At 49.9% G+C, this 22,041-nt stretch overlaps 6 protein-coding genes across 6 annotated transcripts; 5 read left to right on the top strand and 1 right to left on the bottom strand.

Moving 5' to 3' along the window:
• Nucleotides 1-277: 277 nt before the first annotated feature.
• KY384_008139 (uncharacterized protein) lies at nucleotides 278-1,518 on the top strand (the record flags this gene model as incomplete). The annotated part of the gene is made up of 4 exons (XM_044816628.1): nucleotides 278-302; nucleotides 390-771; nucleotides 895-1,030; nucleotides 1,141-1,518. The coding sequence occupies 4 exons, from the start codon at nucleotides 278-280 to the stop codon at nucleotides 1,516-1,518; spliced, it is 921 nt and encodes a 306-aa protein (XP_044665993.1).
• A 5,663-nt stretch (nucleotides 1,519-7,181) lies between these two features.
• Nucleotides 7,182-11,934, top strand: KY384_008140 (uncharacterized protein; the record flags this gene model as incomplete). The annotated part of the gene is made up of 7 exons (XM_044816629.1): nucleotides 7,182-7,204; nucleotides 7,288-8,236; nucleotides 8,284-8,719; nucleotides 8,771-8,849; nucleotides 9,830-10,008; nucleotides 10,385-10,664; nucleotides 10,734-11,934. 7 exons carry the CDS (start codon nucleotides 7,182-7,184, stop codon nucleotides 11,932-11,934), a joined length of 3,147 nt encoding a protein of 1,048 aa, XP_044665994.1.
• Nucleotides 11,935-12,452: 518 nt separating this feature from the next.
• On the top strand, nucleotides 12,453-15,992 carry KY384_008141 (uncharacterized protein; the record flags this gene model as incomplete). The annotated part of the gene is made up of 3 exons (XM_044816630.1): nucleotides 12,453-12,567; nucleotides 12,645-12,719; nucleotides 12,970-15,992. 3 exons carry the CDS (start codon nucleotides 12,453-12,455, stop codon nucleotides 15,990-15,992), a joined length of 3,213 nt encoding a protein of 1,070 aa, XP_044665995.1.
• Nucleotides 15,993-16,467: 475 nt separating this feature from the next.
• KY384_008142 (uncharacterized protein) lies at nucleotides 16,468-17,001 on the top strand (the record flags this gene model as incomplete). Its single annotated transcript, XM_044816631.1, has 1 exon — nucleotides 16,468-17,001. One exon carries the CDS (start codon nucleotides 16,468-16,470, stop codon nucleotides 16,999-17,001), a length of 534 nt encoding a protein of 177 aa, XP_044665996.1.
• A 254-nt stretch (nucleotides 17,002-17,255) lies between these two features.
• Nucleotides 17,256-18,035, top strand: KY384_008143 (uncharacterized protein; the record flags this gene model as incomplete). Its single annotated transcript, XM_044816632.1, has 1 exon — nucleotides 17,256-18,035. One exon carries the CDS (start codon nucleotides 17,256-17,258, stop codon nucleotides 18,033-18,035), a length of 780 nt encoding a protein of 259 aa, XP_044665997.1.
• Nucleotides 18,036-18,840: 805 nt separating this feature from the next.
• KY384_008144 (uncharacterized protein) lies at nucleotides 18,841-20,382 on the bottom strand (the record flags this gene model as incomplete). Its single annotated transcript, XM_044816633.1, has 1 exon — nucleotides 18,841-20,382. One exon carries the CDS (start codon nucleotides 20,380-20,382, stop codon nucleotides 18,841-18,843), a length of 1,542 nt encoding a protein of 513 aa, XP_044665998.1.
• Nucleotides 20,383-22,041: the final 1,659 nt, after the last annotated feature.

Below are 22,041 nucleotides of genomic sequence, written 5' to 3' on the forward strand. Positions count from 1 at the left end.
TCGTAATGGACGGGCTCAATGCTCGAATGGAGATCGTCGACTGGCAAGATAGATGATGAAGACAGCCTCCACGGAGGAGATGTAGAATCACGACCCGTGGTGGGGCCCTGACGGGCTGAAAACGCTGGTGGCCTGGATCTGCACCACAGCGGAAACATCCGTAGTCCTAAAATCTGTCACGACAGCTTCATCCAATGGTTCCTCCGAGTACGTTCAATACACAGACGACACAGAGCACTCTATTTCCAATGGAACGTCTGTATCAATAATCATAATCATGGATCCCTTTTCAGCAGATGGTGGTAAGTGCCAATTGATTGAGCCCAAGCAACACACGAACCATTCCCACACGCCCAATTTACCTATAACGCTGACCTCGCCAACCACAGAACTCCTCAACATCCACACCTCCTTCCTCCGCGGCGCCTACTCCTCCGTCATCTCCTTCGACCTCACCCCCCTCTCCGCCTCCTCAAAATCCGCCGCAAAAATCCTCCAATACCGCGCCCGATTAGCCAGCGGCGAAGCCTCTTCCGTCCTCTCTGAACTCAAAAGCTCCACCGATGATGAAGCATCTGCCGTCAAAGCCCTCGCTCTCTATACGTCAGAGAAGCAAGAAGAGGCACTAGCAGCAGCGGAGGAACTCGCAGAGAATGAAGACGCAGCAGGAAATGCCACAGTCCAACTACTCGGTGGCATTGTGTTATATGGGAGTGGAAAGGTAGAGGAAGCGTTGGCGTTGGCGGAGAAGCATGAGGGAAGCTTGGAGGTGTATGTCTATCTCTCTTTTACTCTTCCCTTTCCTATCGTAGACGAGCAGAGGGGGGAGGCAGGGTGAAATGATGAATTTCCTGCATTCGCAAGCTTTAGGTCGCTAATGGCATTTCTATGCAGAGTCGCACTCATAGTCCAGATCCACCTCCAACAGAACCGTGTCGATCTCGCCATCAAAGAAGTACAAGCAGCAAGGAAATGGGCGCAGGACAGTCTACTAGTGAACATTGCAGAAAGCTGGGTGGGCTTGAGAGTCGTACGTCCCCCTCGCCCTCCACCCTCTTACCCCCCTATCCCTCTTCCACCCCTCTCATCACCCTCTCCCCCACCATCCTCCCCTCACTGACCGCACCCGTTCGATTCCAGGGCGGCGACCGCTACCAATCCGCCTTCTACGTCTTCGAAGAGATGGCTCAAGCGCCCGACGCCTCTGGCTCCAAATCCCTCGTCTCACAAGCCGTATGCGAAATGCACCTCGGTCGGCTGGACGAAGCGAAAGCCGCTTTGGACGACGCACTACAGCGAGACGAGAATGACGCTGATGCTATCGCTAATTCGATTGTTTGGGAGATTTTGAGCGGGAATAGCGGGAAGGGGGAAGATGGGCGGTTGAAAGAGAGGCTGGGAGAGCTGGGGGTGTTGGGTGAGGGGGGTGGGAGACATCCGATGTTGGTGGATTTGGAGGAGAAGGAGAGTTTGTTTGATATGGCGGCGGGGAAGTATCAGGCCAAGGTCGCGAGTTGATAGGGATGGGAGGTGAGGATGGGAGACTGAGAGTGTCAGAGAGCTGGAGGCGTTGTACTGGTTACAGGAGGAGTAGTTGAAATTTGCATGAGCAATGTGAAAACATCTTCTCCTGCAGAACAGTTGGACCTTATCCTGCTTCCCATCTGGTCTTCGAAGAACGAAGTCCATTGATTTCGAGGAGAACGCTTGACAGGAGCATGAAAGACAGTCGAAATCGGATTTTCTTGCATGTGTTTTGGCCCAGCCAGTGCTCATACACGGCCCTCATTTCCTAACAGCACAGAACCACAATGCAGCGCTCAGTCCAACTCGATAGCGCAAGAGCATTGATACCAGCCAACCTCTCCCAACACTCAAAATACATTTCCTCTGCTTCTGTAGAAGATCGAGATGAAGTGCACCATCCGAAACGCCTACGCCCAACATCATGACGGGGAAGTCCAGCTTCCGCGAGGTTAGTGAAAAGCTTCTTCTAAAACCGCCCTGGAGCAGGATCAAAGCAAAGCAGCTAAAGAATCAGGAACAACGATGCACGAAAATAGCAATTTCAAAGCACTGGTGGAGCTTCATGTATGTAGTAATGGCATGTATGGGTCTGGGTAGTTCTATGGGTATGGGGGAGGGAAGCAGCGGCGGCTTATTCCTCCTTGCGCCAACTGACAGCTGTCAGTCTGAACTCAGAAACTCAAAAGAGGAAAACGGCATTTCACTCTATCCACCTTACGACTCTATCTGTATGCATGTTTTAGCGACAAACGCATGCCCCCTCCCCTCCCCTCCCCCCGAGAGAGAAGGGGTTGACTAATTAATGCCTCTGACCTTACCTTTTCAACGACGGGTCCTAAAGCCGGGGGAGCATCGGATCGGGAATGAGAGGCCAGCGCCGGGTCGGCTGTTGATTTGCCAGGGAGATCTCGATGAGAAAAAGGCAGGCAGGAGCCAAGCGCAGCGCAAGACACAGCAGATAAAGTAGGCCGTTTGCGAAGTGGGGAAATCTCGATGTATTTGGGTCCAACAAAAACGATGGGGCCAGTGCAAGTCGGGTAATGGATGAGCAGGAAGAAGGGTGCGACTTGCATGATTAGAGTCTTGCGCAGTATAACGGTCTCCTTCCCCCATGCCCTGTTTCCGGCATAAAGCCGTGAGTTGGCGAGAGAGAAGGGCCACTTTGTCTGTGCTGTGCATTCCCATGCAATCGCCGTCGCCTGTACTGGGTGGGTTTTCCTTTCCTTCTTTCTTGGGCGCTGCAGCTTCTTGCCGCGTCATGGGCTGGGGCTCCACCGGTCACCGGCCACACGTATGCAGGGAGCCGCTGTCATTCTTGCAGGTGGCAGAAAACGGGTATCAACACTTTTCTGACAGTTTGAAGCTTTCTGACAGATCCTTTTTTCCTCACTGTCTGGTGGGTCTTCCGAACCGACAGTCAGGGGCATGATTGGATATGTGGCGGCGGGAGGCGAGAAGCTCATGTGGATTTGGCAATCGGAGGCGTGCTCTGGACTCCCAATCATGTAGGTAACCATATTTGCCAGCTGTCAAAGTTGCAGGAACTGTGTTTTGCTACCCTTTGACACGTCCGTGGCTCATTCCAAATGCAAGTTTGACAGGTCTTAGTGCACGCAGGGACAGCGAGAGGCATGCTTTAGCCTGAAGTCGGGCGTGACTTCGACAGAGACTCTTTTGACGACGTGCAAAGGACGATAGAGACTGCGCGATCTTTTGAGCTAGAAAACGAAAATGCTGGTATCGACTAAAGCGAGAACAGCAGATAAGGTGAGATTGTCGGTAACAGGAGGTTTTGTACATTACACTATCGCCGCAAATAACAGTATAGTCGTTGGCGTCTCGATCAAGTCTGACTGTCAAAAGTGGCTGTCCATGACTCCGTTCACAATAGTGTAGAGTATCTGAACCGTGGTTCCTGCTGGCACCGGGGAGAGCGGTGAGACAGTGGAAACGATGTCTTGTCGTGTGCAAGCGATTGAATCAAGGAGACAATAGCATTCCATAGACTCTCTGCCTGATTTGGAATATCTGATACAGACTTTGAACACGGTGCAGCATCACACGAAGAATTACAAGGCGAATTTGCCTACGGCTGAAGCTCAGCCCCGAGCTCAATCCACGAGTAGATGCTAGTATGGCACTGCCAGGCAACTTGTTATCCATTGCCCGGTGTCACATAGTTATTTTTCAGGTCATCTTCGAGACACATTTTGCCCAGGCCTTAGAGAATGCAAGGGTACCATCGCCGATCCCACCCTGGTGCAAGCTCCTGCTACCCCAAGGTCGCAGCGTTACACACAATCATCACACAATGGCGTTCCCCCGTCCGCGGCAAGGATCACAGTCATCACTTAATGTCTGTCTGTCCGGAAACGGCGGACCCAGGAAAGCCAAATTCGTCACGGGAGTCACGGGTGCGCAACGTTGCCGATTTGACATCCTTGCCCAAAGCGTGGGTGACACTATTGATACACTATTGATAGACCAAATAGACGGACAGTTAGCTCCCTCAAATAATTTCATAAGGAAAAGTACCTTCACGTAAGCTCAGCTAAATCAACAGAATGATTCCAGCAATCATGTCCGGGCTGTAATACGGCCAGTTGTGCTATTATCGTACAGGTCGACCTCCCCGTCCTCGTCCCCTTAGCGATGAGATGAGCTTCTTCTGCACTTCAGCGGCTGAGTGAGGACATTGGTTGTTGCCGGTCGTTTTTAGTGATCGGTAAGAATTGACGAAGGTAACAACTCTGTGCCCTACGATCCAACGCCCGCGATGGAAAGCTTGTTCTCAAACGGGCGATTGGACCGTACTGCTTTGATTTTGTTACAGGAACAGAATCAAAAGCAAAGACCGTCAAGCGGTTTTGGACTTCTAATATCTGACACATGGCCTTTCAGCCTTGCCTACAGCAAGGAACATGGATTGCGAATTCTTGACGTAGCTCTAGGTTGGCCGTCATGACCAACAAGAAGAGACAGTTTTGCCAGACTAACACAGGGCAGCTATCGCGTGTTCTAAGCCGGTAGTTGGTACGCAAGTATACACAGCATCGTGGATGCCGAGGTGACTGTCGATTTACTTTGTTGCTCCAGCCTCCAGGTACCAAGTACATGGATGGCACACTTGATCTGGCTTCAACGCTCCATCTCGCATCATTTCGGACAACTGTAAGCTGTGAGATTGACAGCTCCGACCTGCATGCATATTGCAGCTAACAAAACAGGTTCTTGTGGCTGTTGCACACTCACAAAGACCACAAGCCGAAGCCAGGCGGGACGTCAGTGACCTTGGGGAGGATGTCGCTTGCACATATGCCGGCATTTGGCTTCGCGCCATTGGACTTTGCCACCGCGTAGATCCGTCATGGGCTTCGACTTTCTCAGAGCATCGTACGCCTCCCAGTGGTCAACTCCAATAAGGCATCCGGCAAATTGCATGAAGCACCACAGCCATGTTTCCAACCTCAACTCTCTAACCGAGCCAGCAACGAATGTAGGTTGCTAAAAAAGCCCACAGAAGGGTATTTTGCAAGCCCCCCGCGGCAACAATCGCGCCCCCAAATCTTTCGGGAGATCAAGCAACAGTGTATTTCGAAGGAATGCCGTCTATCTTTTAGAGTTGAAACAACAGCTCCAGATTGGCTAGATCAATAATCCGCTGCAATTTCGGAAATCGAAAGCAAGAATCGCGGTTATAACTCTCACTCGAAGTGCTGCATCCGAGAATGTGCGATGCGAAATGTTGGCGCAGCCCGACGATTTGACAGCAGTGTACAGTTGTCAGATGATGCTGCGAAAGCACGCATTTCGCTGCGTTTAACAGTCGCGTCCGCATTACAGATGTCGTTGTCGGATGCGACGCAGCTAGCTATGCAGTCCCATCGAAGTAACCGCCAATCGTGGTGGGAGTGACTCTCAGCTCTTCTCAGGTGGACGAGTCTTATGTTGTGCCTTCGATAAGCGATGGGAGCGGCATTACCCGTAAGGAAGCCATACCTAGAATCACGGTATCACCTACCTCGAGGCTAGAGGTCTCTCTGAAAGGGGCCTAAAGCGTGCTTAAGGCCTGCCTAAGGGGCTTGCAGAAGGGGCCGCACAAGCGACGATCAGAGACCTAGAAAGATCTTGGTTCAACCGCTTCTGGACTGCAGCTCAACGGCGGGGCCTAAGAGCCACCCAGGCAGTTCATCGACACGATCATCCATGTCCAATACGAGGAAAATTCAGACGTTGAGGGAATGTGATACGCTCTTCAGAGACAAGATTTTACCTTCTTGGGATATGCCTGTTTGACAGCTTCTGAATAATCTTCCTAACTTGCGCAGAGCTTGACCAGGAAGCTGCCTCGGTTACAGACTCTGGACGCATTGCCGGTCTCAAAGTCAACAGGCCCCATGCGAACGTTCCCCAAGATGATACAAGTCAGCCGTTGGCGTTCGAAACAGTAGTCAGATCGTTCCGATTCCTTGGTACCATCCTGGGCTCTTCTGTCATTGGTGAGTCGGGCAAAGGCTGAGAGGAACGGGGCTGGTCGAGCCGGTTATGACGGCCTTGGGGATGGGATCTATGATCTGTGAACGGTGTAAGCGAGGTGCCTTGGCCATGCGATATTCTGAAGATAGATTTGCGTGTGGGTGGAGGAGCTTGTGTGTGGGTGGCTTAAGGGAGGCACGATTTTGAGTTGGAGCACTTATGCATGCGTCAGCCGGTGCCGGACGAGCAAGGATGATGCTCTTTTTCGATCTAGCCAAGGTCATGTCATCACTCATCAGCACATCTGTCCCAAGCGAAGGGCAAGCAGCAAAGTAACCACGGCCAGACAGGCAGACCAGCCAAAAAAAGGCCGTGAGACAGAGACTAGCTGCCTAGTGGGTTTTCCCGCCCATCTCATCCAGGTCATCCTAGGCACTGGAAATATACGGTACCCTAGCGCATCTCCAGGTAGTGCTACCGCTTAGTGCTGCGGCGCTGTAGAGATCTCTTGGCGCTGTAGACGAGCCCTGAGAGACCCCGAAGTCACTTGTTCCTTTCCCCCAAAGCCACTAAAAGCCCCCCCTGTCTGGCGTCTTATTCCCTTGACGCCAATCTGGTTCTGCGCCCGATCTGATCTCTCACACCTTTCCCCTCCGCCGCTCTCCTCCCACCGTCCTAGTCGACTGCCATATCCTTCCGACACCCTCTCCCACTACATAATCCATTCGTTCCCACACGGAAGAGAGCCCCTATGCCATTGTGACGAAAGTGACCACCCTGATCCAGTGACACATTGCTTTTACCGGAAAGGACCTTCCGATCTCGCCCGGATATTCACGTGTGGCTGTCAAAACTCTATCTAACAAGACTTCAACCAGAGATCGCACGACGCCATCACCACTTTTGCACTTCAAACCTCGCAGGCACCATATTGACGGCTGTACAAACTGATATAGCAACGAATAAGGGCACTTCCGAGGTCGAAACGCTTTCATTCACCAATTCGCCATTTCACTCGCCTTTTGCTGGCCAGTAGTGATCGAGCCCGCAATTGGACGGATAGCGACGTGGAAAAGAGCCACTTTCTACACAGTCTGAACAAGCCGTACGGCATGTCGGCCGAACGGTCATAGCATTTGAAGTTTGAGAAGTAAAAGCCGCTCTATTGAAACCCCATCATGGCGGATCCAATTGGCCGAAGGTCTGTCAACTTCCCCGGCACATCCATATTTACCGTTATGAACAGGCCCATCGCGATGCGCAAACATGCTGACGGTGGATCAGTGGTGCTCTTCCCCCACTAGGCTTGTTAGATCTAGAAAAGGTGAAAAGAGAGAGCTCGGGATATCCTCTACATCATCCGGCAACCACGATCCACATGCCTGCTCCTCCCATGGCTAGCCCATCAACTTCCACATTCTCCGGCCCACCTCCACCCTACTCATATCCCTCATCCGCATCTAGCTCGGTCGTAGGTGGAAACAATGGCACTCAAAGCGGGCAGGTACCTGCAACTTACGCACCACTGCATAATCATCAAGCAAGAGGGGACGATAAAGAGCATTCATATCCAACTCCAAGGCAGTCGCTACCGTCCATCAACGAAGCGCTTTCAATACATTCAATTTTGACGACCAACGCTCCACCAAGATCGTCGACTATTGCCAGAAGCCCGACAAGTCCAACACATCGACCCACCGTCGACACATCTCGTCCTCCAAACGATTCCTATCAGCCTCGATCTCCTCGCGAATCCAAGCCATACGAGGCTATCAGCAGGAGCAGTGGTCCCATGTATTCTTCACACGCAGCTCACTTCGCCCCAAGCCAGTCACCCGTCGTAAATGACAGTTTCAGTTTTTTTCCAACCTCTCAACCGCCACGAGCGCTTCCAGACTTGGCAGCATATTCTCGACCTTCCCCTTCAATCATTCAGCAACATCCGACAACGTCAAGCATAGAATCTCCCATCACGCGGCACCAACCAACAACTAGTGCCTCTCACAGTTATGCAGTACCCCAGCCTGCTTTTTCATATCCCCCGACAACTCCAGCTGCTACATCATTTCAGAGTCCGTTTGGAGATGACTGGCGAAACGGGCATTCGGACCAAGAGCGGCAGGAGGGCATTCGCCGAGCCATTTCTAAGGAAAGTCCACGCAGTGGTCGAGCATATGGAGAATCTGTCAAGCGACATCTTGATTTCTTTGATTTAGAGACGTCCTTGAACGACGTGAGTGTCCACTTGCGATTACGGATGAGCTTGACTAATTCCTCCAGATTGCTCGTGGATCTGGACAGACCTTGGAATTCTCACGACGATACGGTGACTCACGGCATGCGACGCAGAGATCTGGACCATCTTCAGCCTCCCTGCCAACCCTTACTGAATGTGACGCTCTGATCGAGCAGCAAAAGGCGGTCCTGAACTCAATGGGCCGGATACGGGATATCGTTTTACAACAACAACTGGCTCTTGCCGAACAAAGGCATTATGATCAGCAGAGCTATAAACACGCGCCAAATGATCTTCAAGACGGAGGTGATTACGATGACAAGATGGACGGGGTAGGGGGTTTCGCGGGATCTGATGCGAAGAAGAGGCGTGGCAGAGCTGCACCTCCTGGTCGATGCCACAGCTGCAACAGAGCTGAGACACCCGAATGGCGGCGAGGCCCCGACGGAGCAAGAACCTTGTGCAACGCCTGTGGTTTGCGTACGTCTATCATATGTCTGATCTGATATCACGATCGCTAACGTCTCATAGATTATGCTAAGCTCACCAGAAAGATGGGCAACAAAGCCGCCGCTGGGTCATCAAATTTACGGCCCAAGGAGTCTTCACCGTCGTCACCCTGAGAGAGCAAGCCACTTTGCCTTCGCTTCTATGCCCATCTATTATCACCTGCAGCTGCGATTTTGCTCGGGCAATATGCGATGTTTTGTCAGCAACGTTCAGGCATCCGGTGCACCATTTCTGAACTTGCCGCAAACAAGGATGACTCGAGATCAGCACACTCATGACCTATCTACGATCTTGCATGTACAAATATCACCTGGCTTACATTGCCAATCAAAATTGTACAAAGGATTCACAATATTTCGGTTCCCGCACCCTTCACGATATCTATCCTTACCGTCAGTCCATTCTCTCGCGAATACGACAGTTTCTGTTTGATTGGCATTGGCGGCTTCATTTCTTGCTACTACGACGACGAACGATTTCTCCGTACCATATCATTAGCGGTGGGCTTGGCTGGCTTGGTGAACACGGCATGCATGTCAGGCAAAAGGGCCTGTGGGGAGGAACACGAATACGGAGTTTATAAGCAGGCGCAAAGGCTCGACAAATTGATATCCCCCCATTTGCTTCACAATACCCATATTGATTGCCCGGTGAAAAGGGTTTGAAATGATTGCTGTATGACATGGCGGTCTGTAAGGTAGAGCTTCTAGACAGATACGTTGATGCAGAGAATGACACCTGAATTCAAAAATGAACGAAATCCACTTCTGCACCAGCACTGCGTCCATGTAGTCTTATTCCGCACAAGGCCATACTTGCGAAAAGCGATATTCTCAACGCAGCATTGCTACAATCCACGATAATTCTCTCTTCTCGGTTTCCCCCGGCCACGATACTTTTCTGTCAGAGACCCCCCCTCCGTACCTGCTTCCGAGCTTCTCCACAAGTACCTTGACCACACCCACTTTCAGCAAGCATTACGCATTGCTGCCCAACGAACCTTTTTCCGTCTCACCTCCCCATTCCCTCCCCTCACCTTCCCCTCCCGTCGCCAAAAGGAATACCAACACTAGCGCACAGTCCGCATCAAACGTACGGTAGAGTTATCTCCGGAGAGGATGAGCATATGAGCGTCGTAAGCGGACGAAATGACTCCGCCGGCGCGCCGGGGAATGCGCAACAACAATCGTCCGCGGCTGCTGCTAGACAGCTGGAGGGGAGTCAGGGCGTGAAGAGGAGCGTGCAGGCTGCTTTCGAAGGTAAGAGGAGAGGCGAAAGATGGGGTTTTCTTGATTACTGCTTGTTAGTCTGATTCTTTCTGTAGATGGAGAAATGGTGGTTGAAAATATGGGAATGAGAATTGCGCAGGATTTGTGGGTGCATTTGAAGTAGTGTTGTGTCGACTGCTTGTATTATGAATTATCATGGCGCTGTACATCCTTCGCTACAACAGAGGAATGTCCAAGTCAAGCCATTTTTTCAGAAGGGTGTCTTAGCTGCCTTTGAAGGTGAGATGGTTGGAGCTTTGATGTCTGCTGTTTGCTTGATCGGTTGCTTGCGTGCTGGCTCTTTCCTTCCAAAAAACGGGCGAATCTGTCGTCAAGGTGATGACAGGCAACTCACCTTTCACATGAGATGCAGTTCGATGGACGGCGCAGACGGATTGGTCAGTCGCTATGGAGGATGATTTGAATCATACATGGGAGTCTATGTTCAGCGGAGAAGAGCTGACGGCACTTTTTGCAGAACCATCCAGTGCTCCAAAGCAGCCGGCATCTACAAGCAGTGGCTACTCAAGCAAAGTCCGCGTCCTCGATCGCTACAAGATCGTTGGCTTCATCAGCAGTGGCACTTATGGCCGTGTCTACAAAGCCGTGGGCCACAATGGCGTCCAAGGCGAGTTCGCTATCAAAAAGTATGCTCCCTCCTCACTCCACATCTCTCCATCCACCCCCTTCCACCTACACCCACTAACCACACCCAGATTCAAACCTGACAAAGAAGGCGAAACAATCCAATACACGGGCATATCCCAATCCGCGATCCGCGAAATGGCATTATGCTCCGAGCTCTCCCACTCCAACATCATCGCCCTCGCGGAAATAATCCTCGAAGACAAGTGCATCTTCATGGTCTTCGAATACTGCGAGCACGACCTCCTCCAAATAATCCAGCACCACTCCCAGCCGACCCGCCACCCCATCCCGGCCTCCATGGTAAAATCCATCCTCTTCCAACTCCTCAACGGCGTGCACTACCTACACACAAATTGGGTTTTGCACCGCGATCTCAAACCCGCCAACATCATGGTGACTTCCCGCGGCGAAGTCCGCATCGGCGACCTCGGCCTCGCGCGCCTCTTCTACAAACCGCTCCACAGCCTCTTCTCCGGCGACAAAGTCGTCGTCACAATCTGGTATCGCGCGCCCGAGCTCCTGCTCGGAAGCCGGCACTACACTCCCGCGGTAGATCTGTGGGCCGTGGGCTGCATCTTCGCAGAATTATTGTCTCTGCGCCCGATCTTCAAGGGCGAGGAGGCGAAGATGGATAATAAGAAAACAGTGCCCTTCCAGCGCAACCAGATGCAGAAGATCGTGGAGATCATAGGCATGCCGACGAAAGAGCGGTGGGGCGGGCTGGTTTCGCAACCGGAGTACAGCCAATTGCAGACTCTGAGCGTCGCTGCGCGGGAAGGTAATCCTGGCTTAAAGAACGCGAATGGTGTCCCTATTGGGCTGGAGAGCTGGTACTGGAACACGCTGCGCGCTACAGGCTACAATTGCGATGGTTCTCACGGTGATACATCAGGTGCTGCTGCTGCTGCTGGGGGTGGTGGTGGTAACGACCCAGGCTCGCCCGGCGCCCAAGGTCTCGACCTCCTCTCCCACCTCCTGGACTACGATCCCACGAGACGGTTGACGGCAGCACAGGCGATGGAGCACCCTTATTTCAAGAGCACGGGCGACGGAAGCGGGGAGGTTAATGCAAATTGTTTTGCGGATCTGCCGCCGAATGTCACGTATCCGCAAAGGAGGGTTAGTCAGGACGATAATGATATCCGGACGCAGAGTTTGCCGGGGACGAAGAGAGGTGGGTTGCCGGATGACACGATGATGGGGGGGATGAGTGGAGCTTTGGGGAAGGATGGGGCGGGAGCAAGGGGGTTGAAGAGGGTTAGGGAGTAAGACTTGGGGTTTGGGGTGGATAGGTGATGAGGACGTGAATAGAGGACGTTATTGGTGGGAGAGACTTGGATAGGATGAAGAGGGGGCCGCTGGATATGGCAAAGTGGAGAAGGGCAGTTCACTTGCCATGATAGTACAGAGTGCGTCCATGTGTATCCACAAATTACGTATCTAATAATGTTCAAAGAATCTCAGACGTGCAAAAATTTGATCGAGATAGAACGGATCAGAGGCGATGTCGACTTTTGAGACGTCGATTGCAAAAGCAGAAGCCGCTTCAGAACTGGTCGATGATGTGCTTCGATTCCGAGCCAGTGAAGTTCCTCCCTCCAATTGGAATATCTCTTTTTGGCAACAGCTTTTGCGTTGCCTTGACTGGTCAAGTCGGTTCAGACTAATCTGTTTAGGGTCTAGCGCTGTATGTACGATTCCTGCGGCCTCAGGCCAGTCCTTCAGCTTGGTTTCTCTACGTGGAGCAGGCACTTTAGACCGTAAAGGCGTTGCTTAGAATCAGTAGAATGGCTGTTGAAAGGATTGAGGATGATGACCTTCCTGTCTTTTCGTGCGAATGCTGCCCACCCTGCCCCAATGTTCGTCCTGAATGCGAAGATGGAGAGCAAGTCTGTTGCAACGGTAATATTTCTGAGTACTCCACTGTGTGGAGACATTGAGCCATTAATGTTTCTGTTGTGGCCTAGATGAATGCTTAGGGGTTGCGGCGCAAATAGAATGGGAGAGGGATTGTCACGATAATGATGATGTGCCTCTGGTTGGAGGTGTCGAAGGTGAGTCTTGTGCTTTGTGGTTGAGGTTGGTGATTCGTTTCCAGAGTCTGTCTTATTACCGTGTAAACTATGGCGAGAATGATCATCCTTTGGCTTTTGTATTTCTTACCTCTGTAGCCAAGAAGTGGTCAGCCGGGCGTAATAATCTTGAGTCGCGGTCTTCAGTAAGACTCTTTGTGCTGTGCTCATTACATAATCGACTACTTTGAAGAGCCCTTCTTGCTCTCAGACGACAGACTAACACAAATAGACTACTCAAAGTATACGGAAGGCGGCAGTATGCAGGCACCCGTCACAGGTCAAAGCCCATGCGTCAGGCACCGCAAAGCAGCCTATGCACGATACAGTTCAGTTCTAGCGGCTATCGGATGTATATGTAAAGCCCTCATCGAACGAAATCTGGAGAGCTGCTGCTCTCCTGCTAGACGGCAACAGAAGAAGACTGCTAGGCGAAGGAAGGAAGGTAGCTGCTGCGGAGGAGCCGACCTCTCTATGAAGTCAGATGTCTGCGAGAAGGAAAATCAGCTTTCGGGGCAAAAGCCCGAAGGCGATTGTTGTGGGCAAGGGAGAGAGGGCGGCTGTGAGAAGACCGGTCAAGTTTCGAAGAAAAGCAGCTCCTGCTGCGACGAGTCCTGTTGTGATGAGTCCTCAGAGGAAGATGCATGTCAGAAGTCGTGTTGTGAAAAAGAAGCAGGTACATATCCAGAAGATGCAGATATCCCCTTGGACGCCTGCAAAAGTAGTGAAGAGGATGGATGCTGCAGCAATATTAAGATCTCTGACATAAGTACACCAGAATTGCCACAAGGCAGGGCCATCTCTAGGCTTCATGACCTTGAGAAGGGCATTCAGAGCGACACGGAAGCCTTCGAACAGGTCACCCTTAGCGTTTCAGGGCTTAATTGCATGGGTTGCGAGAACAAGTTATTTCGATCCTTGAATGCCATGCACGGGATCCACAATCTCCAAACGAGTCTGGTGATGTCGCAGGCGGAATTTGGCGTCAATTCCGAGGCTGCCTCCGTAAGTGATATCATTCGAGAAGTCTCAAAGGCGACCGGATTCAGCTGTCATAGGATCTTCACACAAGACCATAGCCTGGATGTGCTCATTCTGGGTGATGTGAGAAACTTCATCAAGCAGAAGATACCATATGGAGTGAAGTCTATGATCGGAATTGATGGGAAGAAGGTACGTATCACATACGACGCCAAACTTGTGGGTGCAAGAGACCTGCTTGAAAGGACTTTCAATCATGCAATCGCACTGGCTCCCGCTCGACCTTCCAAAGACCTGGAGAACGGTAGCAACCATCTTCGCAAAGCGCTCTTCATGACATTATTCTCTGCTCTGCTGACTATTCCCGTACTGATTTTGGCTTGGGCTCCACTGGCCCAGCATGAGGTAGCGTACGGGGCAACATCCTTGGCTTTGGCCACGATCGTGCAAGTTGTCGTGGCTGGGCCATTCTATCCGAGTGCCTTGAAAGCATTGATCTTTACTCATGTCGTTGAGATGGATCTGCTGATCGTGCTAAGCACATCTACAGCATACATCTTCTCCATTGTTGCCTTTGGATACGAGATTTCGGGTCGACCCCTATCAGTAGAATCTTTTTTTGTTACAAGCACCTTGCTTGTGACTTTGATAATGTTAGGGCGGCTCGTGAGTGCGTACGCCAGGCATAAAGCTGTTCAATCGATTTCGATCAGATCTCTACAGGCCAGTACAGCTCTTCTTGTCGATGATACAAGTCTAGGCGGACGAGAGGTAGATGCGCGGTTGCTACAGTATGGTGATGTCTTCAAAGTGATGCCAGATACCCGCATTCCCACAGATGGTGCTATTGTAGCCGGACAAAGCGAAGTGGACGAGTCGCACATTACAGGAGAGGCCATGCCCGTCGAGAAACGAAAGGGATCTAAACTGGTTGCTGGATCAGTCAACGGCTCAGGACCACTCACAGCTCGTCTCACACGCTTACCTGGGGAAAACACAATCAGCGAAATTGCCGCTATGGTGGACGCTGCCAAATTCTCCAAGCCGCAGATTCAACAATTAGCAGACAAAGTTGCTTCGATTTTTGTACCAGTCATCGTGGTTCTCGCTTTAATGACCTTCGCCGTTTGGATTGTGCTGGGCGTCGTCCTCCAACACAAATCTAGGAGCGATGCTGTAGTTCAAGCCATGATATATGCAATCACTGTGCTCATTGTTTCTTGTCCATGTGCGATAGGTTTAGCAGTGCCGATGGTGATCGTCATTGCTGGCGGCGTTGGCGCAAAGCATGGTGTCGTCTTTCGATCAGCAGAGACCCTGGAGATTGGCCGGAAGGTATCCCATGTCATTTTCGACAAGACTGGCACCCTTACGCAGGGCAAAATGTCTGTCTCGCATGAGGAATATTTGCCTGATTCGAATGTACCAGCCGCCTCGCTTGTCGTGGCTCTTACCATGGACAGCAAACATCCGGTCTCCATCGCCGTTGCCAAGTACCTAAAAGAAACAGGAGTTGAGTCTGCTTCCGTCGGAGACGTCGAATCTGTGACCGGATGTGGGATGAAAGGAGTGTGGGAAGATAGACAGGTTCGAGTAGGTAGCTGCCGCTGGCTCAATGTTCAGGAGACGCCACAGGTTGCGGCGCTGCTCTCTCAAGGTCTTACAGTCCTCTGCGTATCACTGGATGATGAACTGATTACAGTCTTCGGGCTAGACGATACCCTGCGCGCCGACGCTAAGTCGACGGTAACAGAGCTTAAAGAACGCAGTATTGCTGTCTCTCTTGTCAGTGGTGATGACGATGGCGCGGTCCAGAAGATTGGTAATCAGCTCGGTATTCCAATGGCACGTACCAGATCGAGATGCTCACCGGCGGAGAAGCAGAAGTACGTCAAGTCCATCACGGACGGTAGTAATGAGACGGTCTTGTTCTGTGGAGACGGCACCAATGATGCCGTAGCCCTCGCTCAAGCGGATATCGGCCTTCACATGAAGAGCGGAACGGATGTTGCTCAAAGCGCCGCTGATGCCGTTCTCGTAAGGCCTACTCTTTCAGGGATCCTTGTTCTGATCGATCTGTCCCGAGCTGCATTTCGGCGGATCATATTCAACTTTGTATGGTCTTTCATTTACAATATCTTTGCCATCTTGCTTGCTGCAGGAGCATTCGTTCGTGTACGGATAGCACCACAATATGCTGGGCTTGGTGAGCTTGTTAGCGTTCTGCCTGTGATTTTGATAGCGTTGCAGTTGAGATGGTTCAAAAGTCAGTGAGAATTGGGCGCTCAAAGCGGAAGTGTATCATTATGTTTTTGATAGCAACAAACAAAGGCATTCTTTCTGCAATATTTGGCGGCGCAGACGGTCATTTCGAAATGTCAAGGTCGACCGCAAATGACTACACTTCAGAGTCTTCCATCTTCAAACTTCATCGCATCCTACTACAAGTAATAAGATCCTGCACCGTTTTCGACTGCATGATAAAAACAATCCTGATCAGTTGATCTGATCACTTCATCATCGCATCATCTTGTGCGTGATTTGAAGAGAAACCAGCGGCGTTCCGTCGTTTGGGCCAGAATTGGCCTCAATCCTTGTCAAAGGAAATCGTTTGCTGCAGAATGGAGCTCAGCGAATTACTAGTAACCTTCATCTCGCTTTCAATTCTTCGGGAGAAAGCAAGTCTCGTTTCTTCTCGTGAAGAAGCAAATTGTCGATCACAGATTCGTCTGTTTCGAATAATCAAACCATGTCAACATCGGCTGCAAAGCCTGAGACTGGCACATCCCTCCCTGTTGAAGGCGGATCCTTACTGTCGCAACCAATCCTCAGCGGCCCCCATGCAATTGTTCCTGCTACACTTGAGGTATCGCCTGGTCGATTTGACATAAAGAAGTCTCTTGAACAACCTTCAATGCCTTCAATAAAGAAGGCTTCGCTTGACACGTTACCGAACGAAGTCTTTCATTTGATCCTTGCTCGTTTTGATGAGGATAACTATGAAGATTGGAAATGCATCAGTCATCTGCGAAAGACTAGCAAAGAAATGGCAGATCGCACAACATATCGCGTTTTCTACAGCATTCCTCTTTGGATCGGTCCCTTAAGTTTGTACCGTGTCAAGGAACTGTCAAAAAATCACAACCTTGCGAAACATGTTCGCAAGGTAATGGTCGCACTGATGTATTATAATGATAAAGGTCTCAAATATGAACAGCATGAGTCATGGTTGGATGTCTCGAAGATTGCACAAAGATATCCTGGCATGGATATCCTGGCATGAGTCTCGACGTTGCAACTGCTAAGAAAGACGAATTTCATCTCGCAAATGATCGATTTGCCGAAGATCAATGCAATATGAGACATCGATGTCGCTCTCGGTACTTGGATTACATCTTTGACCATTTACCCTATCTCGAATCTCTGGAAGTCAGATCGGACAATAAATTCATCGGTTCACAGGAGATTCATGACCACGTTGAATGCGAGGATTATTCATTCCTTGCTTCGACTTGCATGTCATATCGCCCCTTTGCCATGAATCTAATATTCCGCTCCTTGTCGTTTTCACCCCGCCGGCTCAAGGTAGTAAAATTGACAAATTTCGGTGAATTGATAGAGAAGGACCGCTATACCGCGGTGGTTAAATATCCATGTGAGGGGAAAGATCAACAGACGACGGCCCTCCCCGTACACATTGACGAAGAAAGTTTTACAATGTGCACGATGGAATACATATTCGGCTTCCAAAACCCTCGCATCGAAATCAACTTACGGACTCTAGAGGAACTAGAAATCGAAAGATTTCCTAGAGAAGAGGGTGATTACGACTATTCCGGTCGATGCAGATCAATCGGCCATGTTCTAATGGAGATGCCGCAACTGAGGAAGCTGAGGCTCCGGCATCTCAGATACTCAATCTCAAGTTACGATGACCCAGATGTGTCAGACATGCTGCCCTCACATCATTTTCCCCCTTTGACTCACTTCGAAATTGGTGAACAAGAAGATCGCACAGGGAGGATTCTCGACTTCATCACCATGAACAACAGCACACTCGAAGTCGTCAGACTTGTGAAGATTCGATTTCTGAAACTTAATGGCGGATTTCGGATCAAAACACTTGACGCTATCCGACGATCCTGCAAATTCGGATCACTACAGAGCTTCCAAGTCGTCGAATGCTCGATTACTGATTGCCCCGAAACAAGCAGTTCGAGGGAGATTGCTCCATGGCTGCTACACAAAGTATCGCAAAATCCTGTCGATGATGAGGATAATAGTCTTTGGTCAATGGTGATGAGGGGATATTCATAGCAAAGATTGAAAGGTGGCAGTTTGCCCTGGGGCCAGATGATTCCGAATCTGTCTTTGAATGTCGCTAGACATCTGCAGACACAGCATGTGTCTCTTCAGCATTAGGGAAGATGTTAGTGGGACAAGAGACCTGAGTCATGTAGGACGTCCAATCTCCCCTTAGTCACCGTTTCACTTCCTTGTCAAAGTGCTATCTATAGACTTTCTGAAGACTTTACAGAAGCTCTGATGCTGTAGACAAAGTAAAATATAGTCATTGATGCACCTTCGCTGCCATCGTAAACGTGAAATGTCAGTCATGGATAGATATCTTGCTACTATGATAAAGTCGGTTCGCTAGTCACTACGATGCGTCTTACTGCTATCATAATTCTGGACCATGAGCTACTGGGAATCACGCCGTGTCGTTGTCATAAACCTGAATCACCATTTGCAATGATAACTCCAAGTCGCTAGTCACCAATATATCCGTTGCTGTTACCATAATCTTGACCCGCGAACATGTCCTTAAAGGACAGCCTTTCTCCACGAATATTGGACATGGATTCTGCTGTGCAGGAACATCCGTTCTCATTGCTGTGTACGCCGCCAAGCAATGCAAACTCAGTCATGTCTACTCAAGCTTCAGGGCATCGTAGCTGAAATACAGATCTATTTCACGAAGCTGTAATAATTTATGGAGAAAGACGACTGCGTTCCCAACCTAGTGTTTCAATTTGCGTAAGGTTCCAGGAATCACTATTTCTGAAGAGATGTTGCTCGGCTGCGTATGGTCAAGGCGTTCGTGTTCATCCGCACTACTCATTCATCCATCTTCATCAGAAGATAAGAATGCTGCTTCTTGTGCAGCTTGCAACTCTCTCTCCTTCGCTTTTTTCTGCTTCGACAGTACTTCCAGCCCCCAGGGCTCGTCAAGCGGACTGAGATCTTCCTTGCGTCGCATGTATTCTGTGGCATCCAACGTGAGAGGTGACTCTTCCATATAATCCTTTTCTTCCCTTATCTCAAAGATCTTCAAATTATCGAAAGTCGAAGATTCCCTGACCCTGCGGAGGGCTTTATGCCTAATATCCACCGGCTCTTCTAAGTTTCCTTTCCATATCTTTGTGTTGACTAGCCTGATAACCGTGAGTGTCCTGTTGTGGCTGATCAAGAACATCTGCAATGACTTGTGTCGGTCAGATACCTCACCAATCTCGAAGTGTGTTAAATGGGCGAAATGACACTCTCGTAGCAGTGATGAAGTGTCTTCAAGATCATCATCGTACAACAGATGATTGCACCATTCAAGCCCTCGCAGGGTAAGCCTACTTAGTAAAGGCATATCCATGAGAGCTTCACTCAGCGCATCGAAGGTCGTATATTCTCTTATCGGGAGAAAGTCACTGAAATGGAATATTTCAAATTCCTCCAAATTCTGCAAAAGTTTCGTGACGCTATGGTCCTTGTGGCTGGAGCTGTTGGAAATGGCATCTTCGCTGAGCTTAGTATCGAAGTGACTCGTATCCAGATGTACATCGGTTGTGCGGCTGCCCTCTTTAGCGTCTGCAAGACTTTTGTTATGCCGTGTCAATTTCAATGCTCTCAGCTGTGAAGAGGCTCGCGTCAAGCTGTGAAGTAATGAAGGGAGGATCAAGTCACAGCTGTGCTCGTATGGCCTGTGGTAGCTGCTTGAGTAGATGCTCAACAACTTGCGATAGATCTCTTTTGATCCGATGAATTCGTTGTCAAGCCTGACCTCCACCGTCTCGAGGTTAGGTAGTCGCTTCAAAGCAGAGAAGAGTGTTCCCTCACAACCCTCTTGTGCTAATTGAGTTTGCTCACTGTACAATTTATGACACTCAGAGTCATAGCGTGCTTTCTCTTCATTTACTTTATCCTTTTTCCATTCTGGATGCCGAGTGTGAATGACAGAATGTAGATCCCAGTCATAACTTTCCCTCTGTTCACGTACTCGAGGAAACTCTGTTGGCCCGACCAAAAGTTTACGCACGTGCGGAGCGATGTGCGCCGACGTGGAGATATTGTCGAGGGTTTGCAGGCTCTCCGAACTCAACCACAATGGAATGCTCTTGAAAACATGAGGCCGAGTGCGCATCTCTAGTTGATGATTAGTCATACGCAGCTTGCTAAGGCACTCCCAATCAGAGAAATCATCAGGATCAAAGTACATCATAATTTCTTCCAGCATTTCTGCTGGAAGGTCTGCGAGCGAAGCCCCGCTGTGGTTATGATCAGGAGTAATCCCGAGCTTGCCAGCACGTACAGAGGCTTTAGCACATATGAAGTTTGTTTGAATGACGGCAGCATTGAGCCGAACGTCAGATTTATGACATGATTTTGACATCATGACGAGTCTGTAGAATCACGTGGGTACTCCCAGTGACTATCGGTCCTTATGGATGGACTGTGTCCGGGTTGTTAAACAACTCCTGAGCTCACAACAAATTTCAGAGCTGATTAAATTCCGACAAATGATCTGAAAGATCGAAGCCTGAAATGAAGAGAAAAAATCAAATTGAGTGGGAAATGTAGTGTCAAGCAGATTTGCCTGGCACTAATGGAACAACACTTGCCACTACTGCGATGTATGCAATATACGTCTTATGAAATCACCATGGGCACATTTTGACTGTGCAGCTCCAAGAGATAGGTATCCCCACCATTTTGTGTCTCTACAGAGTCTAGAAGAGGAAACTACCTTTTGGAGGTGCAATCCAGTGTATGAAACGCATTTTCTTCCTTCAATGTGCGTAGGTGGCAAATGCTAGCACCTTTCCTGTCTTTAGGTCCAGCTGAAAAAACCAAATTGACTATAATCTACACTAGCTGAATACCTCAAAGAGTTATATCTCATCAGTACTACCGCCTCAAAACTCGAAGACTTGTTGCATTATGTGAGTTCACTCGGGCAGCAACAATTTGGAGCGATGCGGCAAAAATCTGACTTATGAAGAGACGAGCTGCCTTAACGCTCACAATGGAATGAAATGTTGGTCTTCCATTCCTTCCTTGAGGCACTGGCCAAATGAGACCGACGAGATGGACGAGAGAAAGTGGACAAATGAGTCTTCGTCCCTGAGCGACTGGTCAAACAGGGTCCGGTCAGGGCAACGAGTTACGAAGCACGCATCATGAGGCACGAAGTGCAGGTCAGGTAGGTCACGGCTTCCGTGCACAAGGCTAGGACATCAAGAGCCAAGAAGTAACGATATGAAGTATCCTCCCCGAAGAGGACGGCGGCACAATGGGCAAAACGTCTACGTCGCAAAGGCCATAAATCCTGTCTAATTGTAAGCGGCTCCTAGGCACCCCGGTGGCGAAGGTGGAGCAAAGGCCACGCAGAAAATGAACCGAAAGGACTGTGGGGACGAAGATTTTGGAAGCAAGGTCTCTGATGACTAACATATTCTTAATGTTATATATATATTTGTAAAGATCACTCAAAGCTCAAGAACTTCCTGTCCTGTCGAATCTGCCTTCTCAAACTGCCAGTGTAAGCTAGCCAACATGATTCACAGCACGCATTTGCTTTTGCCCTTCCAAGGTTGATTCTATTGTCTAATCTTAAGGTTGAACGTTGATTAAATCCCAGCTAGATCAAGCTGAGCACTTGCTACTTGACCTTGTTTTCCAACCTTGTTGCCCACAAGGCCGAAGCTTCTAGTGTCAATTCGAATATGCTTCTCGCTAGATCAAGCTGGACTCCTGCTGCTTGATGGCTATCCCCAATCTTGCTAGGCCCATTGTTCAAGGTCGATGGGGAAGTCTCTGCTGGGTGTCCTGGCCTTCACTTGAACCCTGTTATGATGTATAGGGTTTGCATATCGCGTAGGCTAGTATTTCTTTTACTGCAATAGGTACCAGTCACACAAGTCTGTCTCCAAAGCCTCATCTTCGGAGGTATCAATAACCTCGTAAGCTTCTGTCCTCCTCCTGGCATTCAATGAGGAAGTATGAACCATCAGAGACTGCTATATCAGGCGAGATATTTTCTCTGGTTGGT

Source organism: Bacidia gigantensis (genome assembly GCF_019456465.1).
Source record: "Bacidia gigantensis strain McMullin 20006 chromosome Unknown contig_295, whole genome shotgun sequence".
NCBI lineage: Eukaryota > Fungi > Ascomycota > Lecanoromycetes > Lecanorales > Ramalinaceae > Bacidia > Bacidia gigantensis.